The sequence below is a fragment of the Podarcis pityusensis genome (assembly GCF_964106645.2).
Source record: "Podarcis pityusensis genome assembly, chromosome: 16".
NCBI classification, from domain to species: domain Eukaryota; kingdom Metazoa; phylum Chordata; class Lepidosauria; order Squamata; family Lacertidae; genus Podarcis; species Podarcis pityusensis.
In genome coordinates this window covers 29,414,558-29,433,038 of record NC_138041.1, presented here as the reverse complement: position 1 = coordinate 29,433,038, position 18,481 = coordinate 29,414,558, and the positions used below count along the sequence as shown (strand labels likewise).

Sequence of the window (18,481 nt, the reverse complement as noted above, 5' to 3'; positions counted from 1 at the left end):
TCTCCCCTGCCTGCATGTTCCCCGACCACTTTGGACTCCTGTCCATCCCAGACATCGGTGCCATTCTGATAACATATGAATCGGCCAGAGCCGGCTCAGTCATTAGGCAAGGTGAAGCTGCTGCTTCAGGCAGAAGAAGTCTCACAGGTGGCACACCCACAGGTGTGTCCCCCCCACCTCTTCCAGTGGCAAGAGAAATGCCGGCAATTTTGGGCAAGATTCAGTCCATTTTGGATGTGGCAAAGCAGGACATACCACCCGTGGGATAGGTTTCTTGGAGGGTAAGCTCATTTTTTTATGCATACAAGTGGGAGAAGTGACCCAATGCTGAAGCACTGAGTGCTTTGGGCTCAATGTCCCATCTAGCTGTGCCTTCTTCCAGGACACTCCATTCCTCCTCCCACCAGTTCAAACTAAGTGTCGGCATTCCATGGCCAGTGAGGATGTTCAGTAGTCAATGAGCAGTTTGTGTGCCCCCCCTTCTACCGATTATAAATGAGAACTTCTGCAAACCTTCCCCATTCCTGCAAATGCCTCTCTCTTGTTTGTGGCTACATAAAGCAGAACGGGCTAGTCTGCCACCCTCCACTGCTGGACCAAATCTCAGCAGCTCTGCACAACCAGTTGTCTGGGATGATTGGAGCTGCAGTCCCACAACATCCAGAGAGCCACAGGGTAGCTAGTTCTAAAACAAAAGACAGGCCCCTGGGAGAATGAGCTTGCTATCTGCCTTGTTGGATTCCACTGGGATCACGGAAGCTTCTGCTCAAAAGGTGGCCATTATCCATCTCCCAGAACCCTCATGTGGCATATGTAGCTGCCCCCAAAATCTCCAACCTCCCTCCGATTCATGTGGGACTTGCAATGTTGCAGCAATTGAGCCCTCTAAGGAGCTGGTCCCCACCTTGAGCAGAGACAAAAGGGAACCTCAGGTTGAGTGCATGCAGCTCATCTGCTCTGGGCTCCTCACTTTCATGTTATTTATGACAGATGTGACATTTTCATTTTCCTCCAGGACTATTCCTAATCAGGAGAGAACATTCTGAGATGAGTCACTCCCAGAGTTATACAGTCGATTTCTCTCCCCCCCCCTCCCCACACTTTGCATCATTACCAGAAACAAAACACCAGAAAACGCATCTGCGACAAGCCGAGAAGAAGGTGGCTTGGCTTGCAGAACAACCTTAATGATCCTCTGGAGGAATCGCATCACTGGCGGAACAGCCGCTTCCCAAAGCCTCTGCTGTTCTCGGGAGGATTTCGGAACACGTAGGCTGCAAAGTGAGCAGGGGAGAAGAATCCAAGCGAAGGGATAAGGAGAGGCAGACCAGAAGCCACTGGGAATGGAGTCTGCTCCATTGGGGAAACGGGGCTCAGCCCCTTCCACCTCTGTCTTGATCCCTTCCAATCCTTCTTTTACTTAGGGGATGGCAGAGGCTGCCTGCTTCCTCTTTAGCCTCAGTATTGCTTTTGCACAGTACAGTGGTACCTCAGGTTAAGCACTTAATTCGTTCCGGAGGTCCGTTCTTAACCTGAAACTGTTCTTAACCTGAAGCACCACTTTAGCTAATGGGCCTTCCCGCTGCTGCCGCACCACCGGAGCACGATTTCTGTTCTCATCCTGAAGCAAAGTTCTTAACCTGAAGCACTATTTCTGGGTTAGCAGAGTCTGTAACCTGAAGCGTATGTAACCCGAGGTACCACTGTAAAGAAATACACTTACAAAAGGCTTTTCCTGGTTGGGCTGGGTGTGCTCGGGACAGCCACCCGTCTTACAAAACAGTCCCTCATAACAGCTGCAGGGATCGCTTGTAACAAAGCAATAGCAAAAGCCCAGGGGGAGAAAAGAAGTCTCTAACCTGGTGTCAGCAAAGTTGCCAGGCGGGTTTTGCTGGGGAGAGTCATTGCTGAGCTAAATGGACCAGCGGCTTGTCTCAGTATGGTGCAGCCTTTCCTTGTGGCATTTTGACATATCTTGTGCCTGTGTGTTTGGGACTGGCGTGACCAGGTGTGGACTTACAGTAATAATGTTTATTTCAGGGGGAGAGTCATATTGGGGGAAGCCTTTCAAAGATGAGTTCAAGCCCAACCTGTCTCACACAGGACGTGGCGTCCTCAGCATGGCTAATACCGGACCCAACAATAACAAGTCCCAGTTGTGAGTAGTCGCTTGGCTCTCCTCTATATCAAACCCATTTAAGGAGCATGTGGAATTCTGTGAAAAGCTTGGGACTGGGTCTAATAGTTTCACCCTTCACAGCCTCTCTTACCTGTTTTTAAGGCTTACTCGATCCTGTTACTGCTTTTAATCCTCTTGTTTGCCCTTTGTGCTATTCTAATTTTTCTGCAAGCAACCCGAAAGGCTGTTAATGGAAAGGTAGAATCCTTGTGGGGAATCTGTCGTTTTACCATGGGTTGGGACTACAACTCCCATCATCCACGACCCATTAACCACACTGCCTGAGGCTGATGGGAGTTGTAGTCCAACACCACCAGGATGGGGAACCCCTTCTCTAATTTTTTGCCTTCTGGCTTCTGTCTTTGAAATTCTCCAGGGTATTTTTATATATATGAATGAATGAATTTTATTATTACGGTCATAGACCAGTTCCGGCTCACTTACAATATCAGGAAAATCATAAAACCAAACAGGAATACATTGAATTGAAATTGAGTATAACAGAGACAATACAGATATAGCGGCAGTTAAAATATATATATTAAATCTTCATCACTAAAATATAACCTAAAATTGTCATTTAAAACCTTAATCATTTTGGTAGTACAGCTTGTTCCCTAAGTTGTATGGCAGTCGCACAGAATTTGGCCACCCTTAGCGTGCTCTCTAGATCCTTGTCCTCTACCAGGGGTTTTAGACATTGAAGTTCGGACCCATTTGGAGATTTTTGTATAACAGGAGTGATAAATACTGAGCACATATCCCCGTAGAAACGGCAGCGTAACCAGACATGAGAGAGTATATATATATATATATATATATATATATATATATATATGAAATATTGATGTGTTCTATGGCAGGTTTGTAAGGTCTGTCTGTTTTTCCCTCTCTCCAGCTTCATCACATTCCGATCCTGCGCATACCTGGACAGGAAGCACACAGTGTTTGGAAGGTAAAAGAAACAAGTTTATTTCAACATACACAGTTTTTCCTATGTACTTGAGCAGCAGATAAATACCGTATTTTTCGCCCTATAGAATGCACTTTTTCCCCTCCAAAAATGAAGGGGAAATGTGTGTGCGTCCTATGGGGCGAATGCAGGCTTTCGCTGAAGCCTGGAGAGTGAGAGGGGTCAGTGCGCACCGACCCTTCTCGCTCTCCAGGCTTCAGGAAGCTATCCGCAAGCCTTAGGAGCCCGCGGGAGTTCCCGCCGGGCTCTCAAGGCTTGCGGACAGCAGCCTGCAGCCCGAAACCCAGGGAGCGCAGCGGAGCACGCCCCGGGCTTCGGGCAGATATCCGCAAGCCTGGGGAGACTGGCGGGAGACTCCCGCCAGGCTCCCAAGGCTTGCGGGTAGCAGCCTGTTCTGGGGGCTGGGGTCGGGGGAAGCTCGGGGGGGTAAATAATTTTTTTTTCTTTATCCCCCCCCCAAAAAAAACCAGGTGCGCCCTATGGGCCAGTGCGCCCTATGGGGCGAAAAATACGGTAGCTGGTGTAGTTAGAGTGGTTAGGACTGGGGAGACCTACTTTTGATCTCCAGCTATGCCACAATAGCTCCACTGGAGAGCCTTGGGGTCGTTCCCTGCCTTTCAGTCTAGCCCACCTTGCAAGAGTGTTGTGAGCATAAAAGGGCATCAACCCACATATGATCCTTAGATCAGGGCTTGCCCAATGTTCTGCATTCCTGAGGAGCTTACAAAGTCATCTTTGAACCCAGCCCCAATTCTGAAGAACATAACAAATGTTCTTTGAAGCAAACAACAAAAATAAAGAAATAAAATTAATAATGATAGTGATGATTAATTTTATTCATTGCTTTTTTTGCCATGGCAACTCAGAGTGACTTGCAGTATTTTAAACCAAAAGCCAGACGCATATATGCATTAAAACTAGCACAAAAAAGCAAGTAGCAGCTGTATACCCTTTTTTTTTTTTTAAGCAATGAAGCAGCATTTTCTGAGAATACTGTTGTATCCCACACTGATTAAATGCAAAGGTTTCCCATCAGCAAGGAAGGGGCACTCTGTATATACCCATGCACTTTATTTCTGCGGCTTGTAGTTCCTAATTAGTTTTTTTCACGCTGTACCTTGTAAACCTGATTTCCAGCTCCAGGCCCTTTCTGACCCCATTTTGACCCCTAGGTCTTCATTCAGCCCCTGTGTACAGGGGTGGGGGGTGGGGGGTCAGTACTCTTAGAGAAACGATGCTATTCAGATGCAGTGGGAATGAACAGATATATGGGCCCTGGCATCCCACCCAGCTGGGTTCAAGTGAAAATCTTGAAAAATGGTTTCCATTCTGATGGTTGCTGGCCACAAGCAGTACCTCCTCTTTGTGCATCAATTGATTTTTCCACTTCTATATTAAAGTGCTTTTATTTGGCACGTTGATTGGACCTCTGCATTTTGATAAGCCTGGCATAATATTTCAGACGGCGAGGTAGCACTACCGTTGGCTTGAATAAAACAGGCCAATGAATCAGCAGGTGCTGGCTTCAGATTTTGGGGAAGGGGAGACTTGAGCAAGAGTCCTTGCGATTTTTATTTACCGTATTTTTCGCTCTATAAGACGCACCAGACCACAAGACGCACCTAGTTTTTGGAGGAGGAAAACAAGAAAAAAAATATTCTGAATCTCAGAAGCCAGAATAGCAAGAGGGATTGCTGCGCAGCGAAAGCAGCAATCCCTCTTGCTGTTCTGGCTTCTGAGATAGCTGCGCAGCCTGCATTCGCTCCATAAGACGCACACACATTTCCCCTTACTTTTTAGGAGGGAAAAAGTGAGTCTTATAGAGCAAAAAATATGGTATATGCCACGTTTTCTGAAAACGCATCCCTCGTTCAAAGCGGTTCCCATGGAAAACAAAACAGAGCACCAGTCTAAATGATGTCGCGTTTATTTATTTATTGCATTTATATCCCATTTTTTCAACAAAGAGCTCAAGGTGACGTGCAAGCTTCTCTTGCACACAATATCACACAATATTTATTTTACACGCTCACCCCCAATGGTCCTGCTATCTAACAACAAGAGGGAATGTACCTCACTACCAGGAAAAATATATAACGTGGCCACATCACACTCATTTTCAAGTCACAGAAATCACTTATGAGGTACCTGCACTTTTTGCCCCATCACTTACTTCCTAGAAGGACTAGAGACTTGTTTTGTTTTGTTTTTAATGAAAGCTTGGAGTGTGCTATTCCTGCCTAGGGCCACGTGAGAGGCTTTACATGTGTCATGGTGCCCATGGGCACCAAGTTGGCAGTCCCTGGGGAAGACGGTACTGAAATAGATGGATCAGTGTGTCTTAATGCAGTATGGGGCAGCTTCCATAGTTCCCACAATGCTTTGTTGCATTTATATGCTGCCTGTTCATCCAAGGAGCTTAAAGTGCCGTACGTGGTTCCCCTCCTCCTTTGAGCCCCACAACAACCTGTGAGGTAGGTCAGGTTGAGAGACCATGCCTGGTCCAAGTTCGCCCAGTGATCTTCAGGGGCATGTAAACCAGGGGTGGGTCAATGGTGGCCCTGCAGACATAATAATAATAACAATAACAACAATAATAACAATAATAATTTATTATTTATACCCCGCCCATCTGGCTGGGCTTCCCCAGCCACTCTGGGTGGCTTCCCAAAAAATATTAAAATACTGTAATACATCAAACATTAAAAGCTTCCCTAAACAGGGCTGCCTTCAGATGTCTTCTAAAAGTCTGGTAGTTGTTGTTCTCTTTGACATCTGGTGGGAGGGCGTTCCACAGGGCAGGTGCCACTACCGAGAAGGCCCTCTGCCTGGTTCCCTGTAACTTGGCTTCTCGCAGTGAGGGAACTGCCAGAAGGCCCTCGGTGCTGGACCTCAGTGTCCGGTTAGAACAATGGGGGTGGAGACGCTCCTTCAGGTATACTGAGCCGGGGCCGTTTAGGGCTTTAAAGGTCAACACCAACACTTTGAATTGTGCTCGGAAACATACTGGGAGCCAATGTAGGTCTTTCAAGACCGGTGTTATATGGTCTCGGCGGCCCTCCCAGTCACCAGTCTGGCTGCCACATTCTGGATTAGTTGTAGTTTCCGGGTCACCTTCAAAGGTACAACTTCCATCATCCTGGGCCACTAGCCATGCTGGTTGAGGCTGATGGGTCATTGCGTAACGAATGCAGTGCATTATGTATTTTGCTGCACGCACTGGAAATTTGCAAACGAATCTTTTGAGTTCTAGGCAGCCCTAATATCAACCTTCAGAATTTGGCTCCTCCAGCTATAAAGGGTGCCATACATCCGATCAACATCTTAAAATACTTTCCCCTTCGGTAAACACAGATTTGCCAAGCGGACATGTAGATTTTTCTTGCTCAGGCAAGTCCCCTTCCCCCCTTCCTTCTGCTACGTGTTCTCTCCCTAAAGCATTCCAGATACTTTATTTATTTTATTTTGCATTGTCTCCTGAGCAGGAAACTGTGTTTTGCCTTGGGCCCCGGCCAGCACAATATGGCAAGCTGCTTAATTGATGTAATTTAGGAGCAAGAGAGAAAAACACACAAGTGGAAAGAAAAACGTCTCAGGCATAGATGTCAGCGGAGCAGACAAAGGTCTCTCCCTGAATGTAGGGATAAGTGTAGAGACTTTGGTGCCTTGACAAGGCCTGACCTTAGTGGTGCATTTCCTTTTGGCAGCTGTACAAATAACAGCATTCAGAATTGGTAATTAGTAATAATATAAATCATTATTATTAATACCATTGAATATGAATACCATGTGGTGGAGTGGTTTGAGTGTCATACCAGGTCCCAGGAGACCAGGCTTCTAGACCACACTCAACCATGTGTTTCTGAAGAGTGGGGTTTGAGGGTGGGGTTGCTTGATTTGGGTCCTAAAAAGGGTTCCCCCCCTCCCCCTTTTTTTGGAGGCGGCCAGCATGTGATATTCTGGATTTTTTGTATTATTTTTGGATTATTAAAGCCCAATTAAAATAAAGATCCCCAGTAAGAAAGCTTGAGTTTATTTGTGAGAGAAGGCTTCAGGACTTAAATCGGGGGCAATTAAAAATGTAGAGCACATCTGTTGGATGAGCTTTGTGTCTTCAGCGTCGTGTAAAGGCTTCTTCTGTTGCTGTCAGCCTGAAGCGTCATCATAAAAAGGAGCTGCTGCTGTGAACTTTCTAAAGCACATAGAAACCATTTGGGAAACAGCTTGGTGGAAGCACCCCTAAGACTTCTCCCTTGCCTGGTCAAGAAGAGATTAGGACCCTATCCACTGATCTTTGTGTTTTCATGCTGCCTTGCAGAGAACTGAACCATGTATCATTCAAACGGAAACTTGAGCAGGATTATTTCCTTCCACTGGGTGGCCAAAGTTTGCAGTAGTTGCTGCTCCCTGGGGGTATTTTTTATAAATTTTATTTAGAGCTCCTTTGTGTCACTTTTCCAGTGTTCAAATCGTCTTCCAGATAGCGACTAAAATACATGCAACATAATGAAAATCTAAAATATTGGAAAAGCGAAAGTAGTCATGTCGGCCTACAACAAAAAATCACAAAGTCCGCGTTAAGGTGATAGCTTTATGAAGGTGACCAAAATGTCGCAAATGTTTTTGGAACGATGCGTTCCGCCCCCCTCTTTCTCCCCACTTTGTTTTATCCCTCCACTCAGATTGTCTATTTTTCTTTTACAGAGTGGTCGGTGGCTTCGAGACGCTGACAGCAATGGAGAATGTGGAGAGTGATCCCAAAACGGACCGTCCCAAGGTAGCATCACCTGCAGCAACAGGTTACTCGCCTGAACTTTGTGACTTCCTTGTCCTCCGCCACTACTGCGCCTGAGCACACTTTAAGCCCAAAGTTCAGGAGCGGTGGCACTGATCCGTGGAGCGCACCATCTACTTAACCCACCCTCTTGACTCCTTTTGTCCCCAGGAAGAAATAAAAATCACGTCGACGACTGTTTTCGTTGATCCATATGAAGAAGCAGATGCTCAGGTGATGATGGAAACTTGGACATATAAGCAGGCTAGCACAGAGAGCCACTCAAGCAGGAAATTAATTTAATACCTCCCTAGGCAGCCCTTAGTTCTGTGTGTGTGTGTTTGGTTGTGTCCGCGCTTTTGAATTTGAAGAAAACCTGACTTAATCGGATTTTATTTATTTACAACCTTTGGGCGTGACATGCCCTTTAGGCAAGATTGTTTTACAGTTTACTTGCTTCTTTCTGATTACCTTTCTCTCTTACCTTCCTTTCCCCCCCCCCCATGAGCTCAAGGTGGAGTACATAGTTCTGCCCCCTCTGTTCCATTTTATCCTCCTAAAAAGTGTGGACGATCCCATCTTTTGACTATTTTAGTTGTTGATTTTCTGCATTTATATCCCACCTTCTTCTGTGAGGAGCTCAAGGCGTGGTTCTCCCACTCCTCATTTAATTCCCCCGCAGCAAACCCTGTGAAGGGGGTCAAGATGAGAGGCAGTGACTGGCCAAAGGCCACTCAAGTGAGCTTCATGGCTGAGTGGGAGAATTTGAACCCTGTTCTCCCAGGTCCTAGTCCAGCACGCTCACCACTTCGCCATGCTGGCTCTCAATATCTAGATAGATGGCCCTCTGGTCTGTTTGATATCGTGCCTTTTGGGACCTTACGTGCTCTTGTGTCTTTTTTCCCCTCCTTCTTCAAAGGTTGCCAAAGAGAGAGAGAAGGCCCAGCAAGAGGAGGAGGCAGCCAAGGAGAAGACCAAAGTCGTCGTCCCAAAAAAGGAGCAGCACATTCCGAAGACGTACCGGGAGGGTGTCGGGAAGTACATCAACATAGCTGCAGCGTGAGTTGCGCGACTGAACTTGAGAAGTGAAACTGCTCCGCATCTTTGTTACGTAGGCAAGATCAGACTGTTTGCCTTTTGGCCCCCAGTATTGTCAACACGGGTGGCACTGTGGGTTAAACCACAGAGCCTAGGGCTTGCCGATCAGAAGGTCGGCGGTTCGAATCCCCGCAACGGGGTGAGCTCCTGTTGCTCAGTCCCTGCTCCTGCCAACCTAGCAGTTCGAAAGCATGTCAAAGTGCAAGTAGATAAATAGGTACCACTCTGGCGGGAAGGTAAACAGCATTTCCGTGTGCTGCTCTGGTTCGCCAGAAGTGGCTTAGTCATGCTGGCCACATGACCCGGAAGCTGTACGCCGGCTCCCTCGGCCAATAAAGCGAGATGAGCGCCGCAACCCCAGAGTTGGCCACGACTGGACCTAATGGTCAAGGGTCCCTTTACCTGTTGTCAACTCTGACTGGCAGCACACTCTCCAGGATATCAGGGAGGGTGTCATATGCAACCTTCAAAAGCTGAAGGTGTTGGAGATGGGAATGTTTTCAGGAGGAGGCGAGTGGGGACAAGAGTAATTATTATTATTATTATTATTATTAGATTTATATCAGTAGTGTTTGAGTAAAACAGTGAAAGTGAGTAGCTGTCAGGCTTCAGGGACTTGGCTCCCCCCCCCCCCCAGCAGTAGATAAGCAGAACAAAGCGATAGGAGTCTCTTACCAATTAGAAAGTTTACTGAGCACAGCAAGAGAACAGAGAATCCATTGCTAGGATGAAGGTGCTCCCAATTAAGGGTTCCACCCACATCCCCCCTAGTCACCCCCGTCACTTCTGCATCTTGCAACCTGATCTCAAAAGCACTGTGCTTTTTCTGAGCTTCCACCTTATCTGCTCTCCTTGACCTTGGGCTGAGCGGATGGACGCTTTCCAGTGAAAGTGAATCTGTTAACTCTTTCTCTCTCGTTCAGTTCTTCTCCTAGCTCAGGGGTCAGCAAGCTTTTTCAGCCATGGGCCGGTCCAGTGTCCCTCAGACCTTGTGGGGGGCCGGACTATATTTTGAAGGGGGGGGGGAATGAACGAATTCCTATGCCCCACAAATAACCCAGAGATGCATTTGAAATAAAAGGACACATTCTACTTATGTAGAATTCCCGGACCGTCTGCAGGCCGGATTGAAAAGGCGATTGGGCTGCATACGGCCCACAGGCCTTAGGTTGCCTACCCATGTCCTAGCTGTTCACCACCCAGTTCTTCTGTCTTCTGAACTTATGTCCCTCTGCATTCCACTGTTCCAAATCTGTACTGTCCCACTGCTCCTGGGAAGATTCAGGATCCTGTTCAGGAGCAGGGGGAGGCTCCCACCGTTCCTCCTCATTGCTGCCCTCCTCAGCACAGTCCCTGACATCAGCAGGTTATTTTCTCTCTCAAGCACACAAAATAAGAACATTTCCTGTCTCGTATCACAAGTTTTACTACTACTACTACTACTAATAATAATAATAATAAATTTTATTTATACCCCGTCCTCCCCAGCCAAGGCCAGGCTCAGGGCAGCTAACAAGCTATAATAAAAACAAGTTGAATGAGTACAACTTAAAAACAAGATTAAAATACAACATTAAAACATTAAAATGCAGCCTCATCACAGGAGGAAAAAGGAGAAAGAAAGAGGGGGAGGGAATCAAATCGACTCCAAGCCAAAGGCCAGGCGGAACAACTCTGTCTTACAGGCCCTGCGGGAAAAAATCAGATTCTGCAGGGCCCTGGTCTCATGAGACAGAGCGTTCCACCAGGCCGGAGCCAGTGTTGAAAAGGCCCTGGCTCTGGTTGAATCTAATCTGACTTCCTTAGGGCCCGGGACCTCTAGGGTGTTGCTATTTATGGACTTTAAGGTCCTCCGTGGGGCATACCGGAAGAGGCGGTCCCGTAGGTACGAGGGTCCTAGAAACATACTTTTAAAAGAAAGAAAGCTGGGAATCTAGGACTTATGGTTCCTCCATCACTGTAGATGCCCTTCTCTGGATGGAAGGAGGCGAATGGCAGCTGAGTGGAGCTGAAGGGCTGGGCCTCCCTGTCTCCCCTCTCCCTCATGATAGTGTTGGCTCAAGGGCTCATCCCAGTAAATCACTATAAAGTATTAAAATGCCTGGAACGCTTGAGGAGGTTTGCAGAGGAGAGCCCATTTTCACCAAAGTTCCTCCTGCCTCTTTCTCCTTCCCTTAAAAAATAAAAAGCGAGCGAATGAGAGAGGAAAAAAACTTGAGCGAGTGAACGAGAGAGAATTGATGGCAGTTACCCTGATGTGATCCACTTTAGATTAGACTAGGGCCCACCAGTTGAAGACAAACAGCCTGAGGCGAAGGTGTGATGTTTCGTTGACCGATGTTGCTTCTTGCCTCTGATACGAAGCCATGCCAGGAGCCCATTGAGTTTAAAATTGCTTTTTCTCCTCCAGCCTTGGTTTGCCATGAAGATGCGGAGGGAAAATAATTGATGCCTGTTCGCAGGGAGTCTGGCTCCTCTGGCGTGCTTCTCTTTCACTCCTCTCTTCCAGTCTTAAGTTCCGTTTTTTAAAAGGGGAGAGTGTGGCTTGATGCGAGGAACATTCGGAGTCCATAGCCTGCCCCCCCTTTGGGCACTTAGTCATTAGATGACTGTGAGTGTGAGCAGGAGATGGTGGCAGCCTCAGGAGGAGTCAGGAATAGCAGGGGTGGGTGGTGGTGGGAGCTGAAGGGTTTAGCAGCTGCCTTTCCTAGGAAATCCAGCGTTGCACACAGATCAAGAGTTCCTAAGCACTGAAAGTGGGACTTGGGTGGTGCTGTGGGTTAAATCACAGAGCCTAGGGCTTGCCGATCAGAAGGTCGGCGGTTCGAATCCCCGCAACAGGGTGAGCTCCCGTTGCTCGGTCCCAGCTCCTGCCAACCTACCAGTTCGAAAGCACGTCAAAGTGCAAGTAGATAAATAGGTACCGCTCCGGCGGGAAGGTAAACGGTGTTTCCGTGCGCTGCTCTGGTTTGCCAGAAGCGGCTTAGTCATACTGGCCACATGACCCGGAAGCTGTACGCCCGCTCCCTCGGCCAATAAAGCGAGATGAGCGCCACAACCCCCGAGTCGGCCACGACTGGACCTAATGGTCAGGGGTCCCTTTACCTTTTAAGCACTGAAAAGATTACGATACCCCATTTGTAATTCAAAATGAACCCAACGAGAAACAGAAAGACAACTTTTTACTTTTTTGAAACAACAGGAGACTTGATGCGTGTGCCAAAATGCATATGTATTCGTGTTATACGCAACCCATGATGGGATCTGATTTCATAGAATAGTTTGTAGAGTTGGAAGGGTCCCCGAGGGTCATCGAGTCCAACCCCTGCAATGCAGGGATATTTTGCCCAGTGTGGTAGGACTCAAACCCATGACCCTGAGATTAAGAGTCTTGTGCTGTACCAATTTCCTCACAGTCTTTAAATCTACATTGGTAGGATGGCCCCTTGGTTTCTTTTTTGGTTTGGTTTCAGTGGGGATACATAACGATAAAAAGAGAACAGGGGGAAATGGGGAAAGACAGCGCAATGGAGTATAAGGAAGTCTAACAACGTTCTGGTTTTCACCATGATATCCATACTGGTGCTTTAAAAAAAATACTAAATCCTTTCAAAAACTTCTCAATTTGTGTGTGTGTTCCTGCTTCGCTGGTGCCCTAAGCAACTACTTTGTCTGCCCATTGGGTAACCCAGGACTGCTTGCTCCCTGAGCAAAGGCACTAAGAGTAGGATGGAGTGTGAGACGAGAGCAGCCTCAGCTTTGCAATACATTGGGGCTTCCAAGGCCAGCTGGTATTCTTGGCCAGCTCAAGGCCAACACCCACCCAGACTTGCTAGCCACACTGAGGTCCAGCTCCGAGGACCTTCTGGTGGTTCCCTCACTGCAAGAATTAAAGTTGCAGGGAACCAGGCAGAGGGCCTTTGCAGGAGTTGCATCCCTGTGGAATACCCTCCCATCAGATGTCAAGGAGATAAATGACTGTGCAACTGAAGGCATCCCTGTATCAGGAAGTTTTTAATATTGGATGTTTTTATATTTGTTGGAAGCCTCCCAGAACGGCTGGAGCAACCCAGTCAAATGGGTACAAATAATAAAAAATTTATTCTACGAAATACATAATTTTTATGTATTCTACGAAATCTACGAAATACATAATTTTTAAAAAACAAACAGTACCTCAGGTTCTTCATGTTTTTGAGCAAGAGAAGAGGTCAGTACTCTGCTGTTGAGCAGATGGCAATGGGGACTGAGACATAGCTAAGGGTTAGAGCCCAACCTTTCCGCTTTGAAGGCGGCAGGTTCAATCCCCAGCATCACACTAAAAAATGAATCTCAGGTGGACTTTTTGTGGGGGACTCCATAGAGCATTTGCCAACTTGCTGCCCTCCAGATGTTTTAGGCTTCAACTCCCATCAGCCACACGGCACAACTGCTGTGGCTGATGGGAGTTGTAGTTCAAAACGTCTGGAGGACTCGCAAGTGTTCAGATGCTCCACTGGACAGTATGAGACTGGGTGAACAAGTCGTCTTACTATACAGAAGCTTTATGTGTTCATGGGAAAGCCACACCCACACCGTGGTTTCATTGGGGAGGCCCAGATTCACACACCCTATTCAGTAACAGAACAGTACTGAGTGACCAGCCACCCTTTTTCAGCCTAACCTGCTTCACAAGATGGTTGTGAGGATCAAGAGGAGGGAGGAGTGCTGCTCTTTGGATTGATGGGTGGGGCAGAAGATGTAAATAAAAAGGGCTGCCCTCCATCCTAGCTGCATGCACTCAGAAGGAAGTCCGGTTGAACTCATTGGGGTTCATTTCCCCAGGCGGGTGGGGTTAGGCTCACAGCCTGAGCCCTGACCGGTGTGGTTTCTGTTACAGGAAGCGAGTGGCTGAAGACGATGGGCCGTCCACCAGCACAGCTGCAAAGAAAGAGAAGAAGAGCACAGGCTTTGGGGACTTCAGCTCCTGGTAGGGACCAAAAACCCAACCGTAACCAAGCCTGGACTCTGGACAGAGAAAGCCCAAGTTGTACATCTCTCCTGCAGCAGGCAAAGAAAACGAAACCCAACCAGTTCAAGACAATTTCCTAACATGGTTTAAGTCAGATTTCGTTGGCCTTTCTCTCTCTCTCGAGCCCTTCTCAGGAAGAACCGCTTTGCTTTTTCAGTGAGCTGCTGGGCTCCCTAATTCGAGGAGGACTCTTAATGCATTGTTGCTCAGTAGATTTATCAGCAGAACACGAGAGGATGCTAAAAACAGATGAATGAGTGAGGTTCTATTCCTGGCTTAAATGGGTAATTGCCAGATTTCAGAGGAGGCGGCGAGAGCATTAGAGCTGTACCCTTGTTGCAGGAGACACGTAACCCTTTACGCCTTCCCAGTTTTAATTTGTAAACACCGCCTGAGCATCCGCCCTCCCTTTCACACCACCTACTGCACTGTATGAGAGCAACCTTACTGCTGCTTAGAAGCATCCACCCCTTCTCTCTGTGGGCTCTGGGATCATAACAGAGCCACAGCAGTCCAGCGTCCTCTCTTAGGGATACAGCTCTGAGCCAGCAGGTTTGACGGAGGGATCTGCATCAGTTCGGTTCAGAACTTCTGCTTGCAGGCACAAATCGAAGCTCCGCTGTCCCCCCTCGTTTTTGATGTGCAGCATGAAGAGGTTGCAGCCCAGTTAGGACACAGAAAAATGACCTCTCACTTTACGAAGCACAGGGACCAGACTGGAGGGTTTGCTCACTCCTTTGCCCACAATTTTAATCATTTGCAAGTTCCCTCCAAGTGCTTTTGACCCTTTGGGGGTGACCCTTAGGAGGAGAATCAGCTAGAAGATGCCATTTGGAGAGGAATCGGTCAGCAAGGAGCAGTTTGAGCCTTCTCTCTGCTTGAAGCTAGCCCCTCCTAAACCTACTATCCTCATTTACAAAAATGGCCGCCCGGCAGTCACCGTGTGCATTTCTGTGCAATCCGCATTCTGCCCTTTCTGCTAAATACGGGCAGAGTTAAGGTGTGTCTGGAGCCCCACATTGCTTAGAAGCATTGGCTGAGTGAATGCCAAATGCCAGTTTATAGTCCAATGGAGACAAGTTTGCTTATGTATATATGTATTTCTATTTTCATATAATTCAAAAATTATATTTATAGGTAAAGAAAAGAAGTATCCCCACCACCACCGGCACAGATATGTGCAACTTTTCTAGCTGTCTGGATTGCAGGAAATCAATCAAAAGGACTTGCTGTTAGCAGGAAGTTGTAATAAAAGAAAGACACTAGCTAGACTGTCATTGATTACATTTGTTTTTACTCATTGGCCATGTTCACATGTAACAGTAAACCGTAGTCAGTAATAAACCATGGCTTACTCTGAACAAGCAGTGTGCTGCTTAGCCACTTCCTCTCTGTTCTGCCTTGTCCCCTCTGGGAGAAACAAACTGAGTTCTGATTCTAGCATAATACTGAATCAAGCTTTGTGGTTCGTTTCTCCCCCAGACTGGCAGGGTGGAGCAAAAGGAGTGAACTGGTTTCTGGGCACCAGAAGTTGCTAATGATGGGTTATTGTGCTTCCTGGGCCGGTATCCAAAAGCAGTGAAACCATCTCTTGGCGAATGTTGCCCAAATAAAGTGGCCAGTCCTCCACTTCCAATGTACAGACCACACCCTCCCTGGGAGCCTGCCTAGAATATTTAAATGATCTTTGCAGACTGAGCAACAGGGATTGCTGCTAAATACTGGCTCCGAATTCCATCCACCTACAGACCATCATAATAGCAGCACCCTGGCCAGAGACATTGGAGTATTTCCTTCTACTGCTTGGACTGATCAACTGAAATCCCTTGGCAAGAAGTGAAGACGTCTTGCTTGAGAAAATAACTTTTTATATCGCAGTACCACATTGTTTATGAAGAAAGAAAACATCAAGTCCCCTTGACACAAAATTGTAGCAGGACAATTTCTGTGATACAGGGTTTTTTTTCCATTAAAGATTTAAATTTTCATTTGCTTCCTGCTTTCCCGTTCAGTTTTTCCAGGACCCTGCCAAAACTCTTTTGTTTGGCTTGCCAGGAAATGAGTCACCTATATTTTCTAAGATTCTTTCTGGAGCCTTGATTTCTTTTGAAGAAATGGTTTGCAGCTCTATAAGGAATTCAGCCTTGTTTGAAAAGATGAACATGGAGCCTTCAGTTTATTTGCTGTGTGTGTGTTTAAAGCAGAGACAAGAAGTGTCAACAGCTGGCCTTCTGGGCGGCTGGTGTGAGGAGCCTAGTGCACCAGAAAAGTCCACTGCCTTTGGTCTAAGCTTGTTGCTACTGCTGTTTACTTAAAAGCTATCTTCTTCTTTAGTGATCATTCGTAGCTGAGTAAGATTGTCTTCCACGAACACAGTTTTAACAGTGAGGCCGTGAGGGACTCTGGAGGCCAATTCTGGATCCACACGTCCTTCCACAGTGGGGACATAGGTTTCTGGGCGGGAGTTGATCACGGTGAGAGTTTGCCAAGCGTACCTTCCTCTTAGCACATTTCTCCCTTTTGTCCTGAGTTCAAGCGTCTTCAAAGCCCATGACATCTTTGGTAAAGGCTGTTCCTCAATTGGAGCGCTCGCAGGCCAGTGTTTCCCAGTTGTCGGTGTCTATCCTAGATTTTTGAAGATTTGCCTTGAGAGAGTCTTTAAACCTCTTTTGTTGACCACCAGCATTACACTTTCCATTTGTAAGTTCGGAATACAGTCATACCTCATGTTGCATCTGCTTCAGGTTACATGTTTTCATGTTGCGTCTCGCAGCATCCTGGAAGTACCGGAATGGGTTACTTCCAGGTTTTGCTGCTCACACATGCGCTAAATCGCACGGCGCATAGACGCAGCACTTCAGCTTGGTCAGTTCCGGGTTATGGGCGGGCCTCCAGAACGGATCCCATCCGTAACACGAGGTTCCACTGTAGAGTAGTTGCTTTGGAATACAATAATCAGGCATCCAACACATCATGACCAGTCCAACGAAGTTGATGTTGAAGAATCATTGCCTCAACACTGGCATTAGTTCACCTGTCTTCCCGAGTGACATGTAAAATTTTTCGGAGATACTGTTGATGGAATCTTTTCAAATATACGCAATTTCACCTAAACGTGTGGTGCCTTGGAACGTAACCCCCACTTAAATTGGGAATTGCCTGTACTGCATCCAAATTGTGTGCAAGGGATGCCGCACTTGGAAAAGGGAAAAGATGGTTTAAAATGAATTCTGATTAAATGCCTGGAAATAACAACAGAGTGGGAGCCTGCTTGACTTCAGCCGGTGGGGAGTTCCATAAAATGGAGCCTACATTTCTAAAAGTATGGCTCCTGGTACATATGAGTCATTCATCGGAGCTATGAGGGACCACAAACAGTGACTCCCCTGTAGACCTGAGAGATATAAGAGGTCAGAGGTATCCTGGACCCAAGATGCCTAGTTGCTCACCTGTCCTCTGAGCAGCAGTCCAGACTGATCCCAACCCCAAAGAGAAGGAATCATTGCTTGGTCATCTGTCATCACTAGAGGTGTGTGTCGTTGTTTGTGAAAGTTACTGCTTTGGAGAGCCTCACACCAAATACCTCCCAAAATCTGTAACCAGCCTTCCTTCGCTTTTTTCTGTTCTGTTCTGTCCTCACAGAAGGTGGCTTCCTGGGGGCAGGGGGTAGAATATATCAGGGTTGAACAGAAGATGCAGTAATTAGACTATATAAGCCTAACCGGTGCTTTAAAAACGGACAGCACTATTACAAAGGAAAAAGCAGGTTTTAGCAGGAGCAAAGGTCTGATGAGCAAAAGGAAATCAAAACTGTCTACATCAAAAGTGCTTCTGAGACAAGAGGCTTGCTGCCTGGAACTGAATACAAAATCACCCAGATGTATGAAGCAGAAGACGAGAGTGTGTTTATAAAGAAAAGCAATTAATTCTGTTTGCTGCAGATTGGTTTTCAATTTGTGGCTGGACATGCAAAGGAAATAGTTATCTTGAAGAAGACAGGCAGTGCCTCTTTCCGTGTGACTTTAGAACCTCTCGCTCAAAATCATTGATCAGCTAAACAAAAGAGGGTTGGGAAGGGATGAAAGCTGGCAGAAACTATTTCTTACCCTAATTGGTGACACTTTCAGCCACTGTGTAACTGAGGACTTGTTCATGAGTCACAGTGACGCCACAACATGTGACTGTCTTCCGTTTGAAAGCCATAAATTCTGTTTCAGATGGCCTTATATTCCAGGGCTTAACTGCAGCCTGAGCTTAGCTCAGGGTTTCCCAAACTTGGGTCTCCAGCTGATTTTGGACTACAACTCCCATCATCCATAGGTAACAGGACCAGTGGTCAAGGATGATGGGAACTGTAGTCCAACAACAGCTGGCGACCCAAGTTTGGGAAACACTGGCATAGCAGGTGCTTATTACTACCGCTGTGCCAGGGAAAAGTTTGCCTGC

General features: G+C 46.9%; 1 protein-coding gene across 1 annotated transcript in view; it reads left to right on the top strand.

The window, feature by feature from the left end:
* Window positions 1-16,028, top strand: part of PPIL2 (peptidylprolyl isomerase like 2) — a 76,248-nt gene extending 60,220 nt beyond the window's left edge. The window contains exons 15-20 of the mRNA XM_080985190.1: window positions 2,041-2,158; window positions 3,078-3,134; window positions 7,857-7,929; window positions 8,098-8,160; window positions 8,846-8,985; window positions 13,904-16,028. Of these exons, the coding sequence (XP_080841316.1) occupies window positions 2,041-2,158; window positions 3,078-3,134; window positions 7,857-7,929; window positions 8,098-8,160; window positions 8,846-8,985; window positions 13,904-13,997 (545 nt within the window). The 3' untranslated portion in view covers window positions 13,998-16,028. The remainder of the gene's footprint in view (window positions 1-2,040; window positions 2,159-3,077; window positions 3,135-7,856; window positions 7,930-8,097; window positions 8,161-8,845; window positions 8,986-13,903) is intronic.
* The last annotated feature ends 2,453 nt before the right edge of the window (window positions 16,029-18,481 follow it).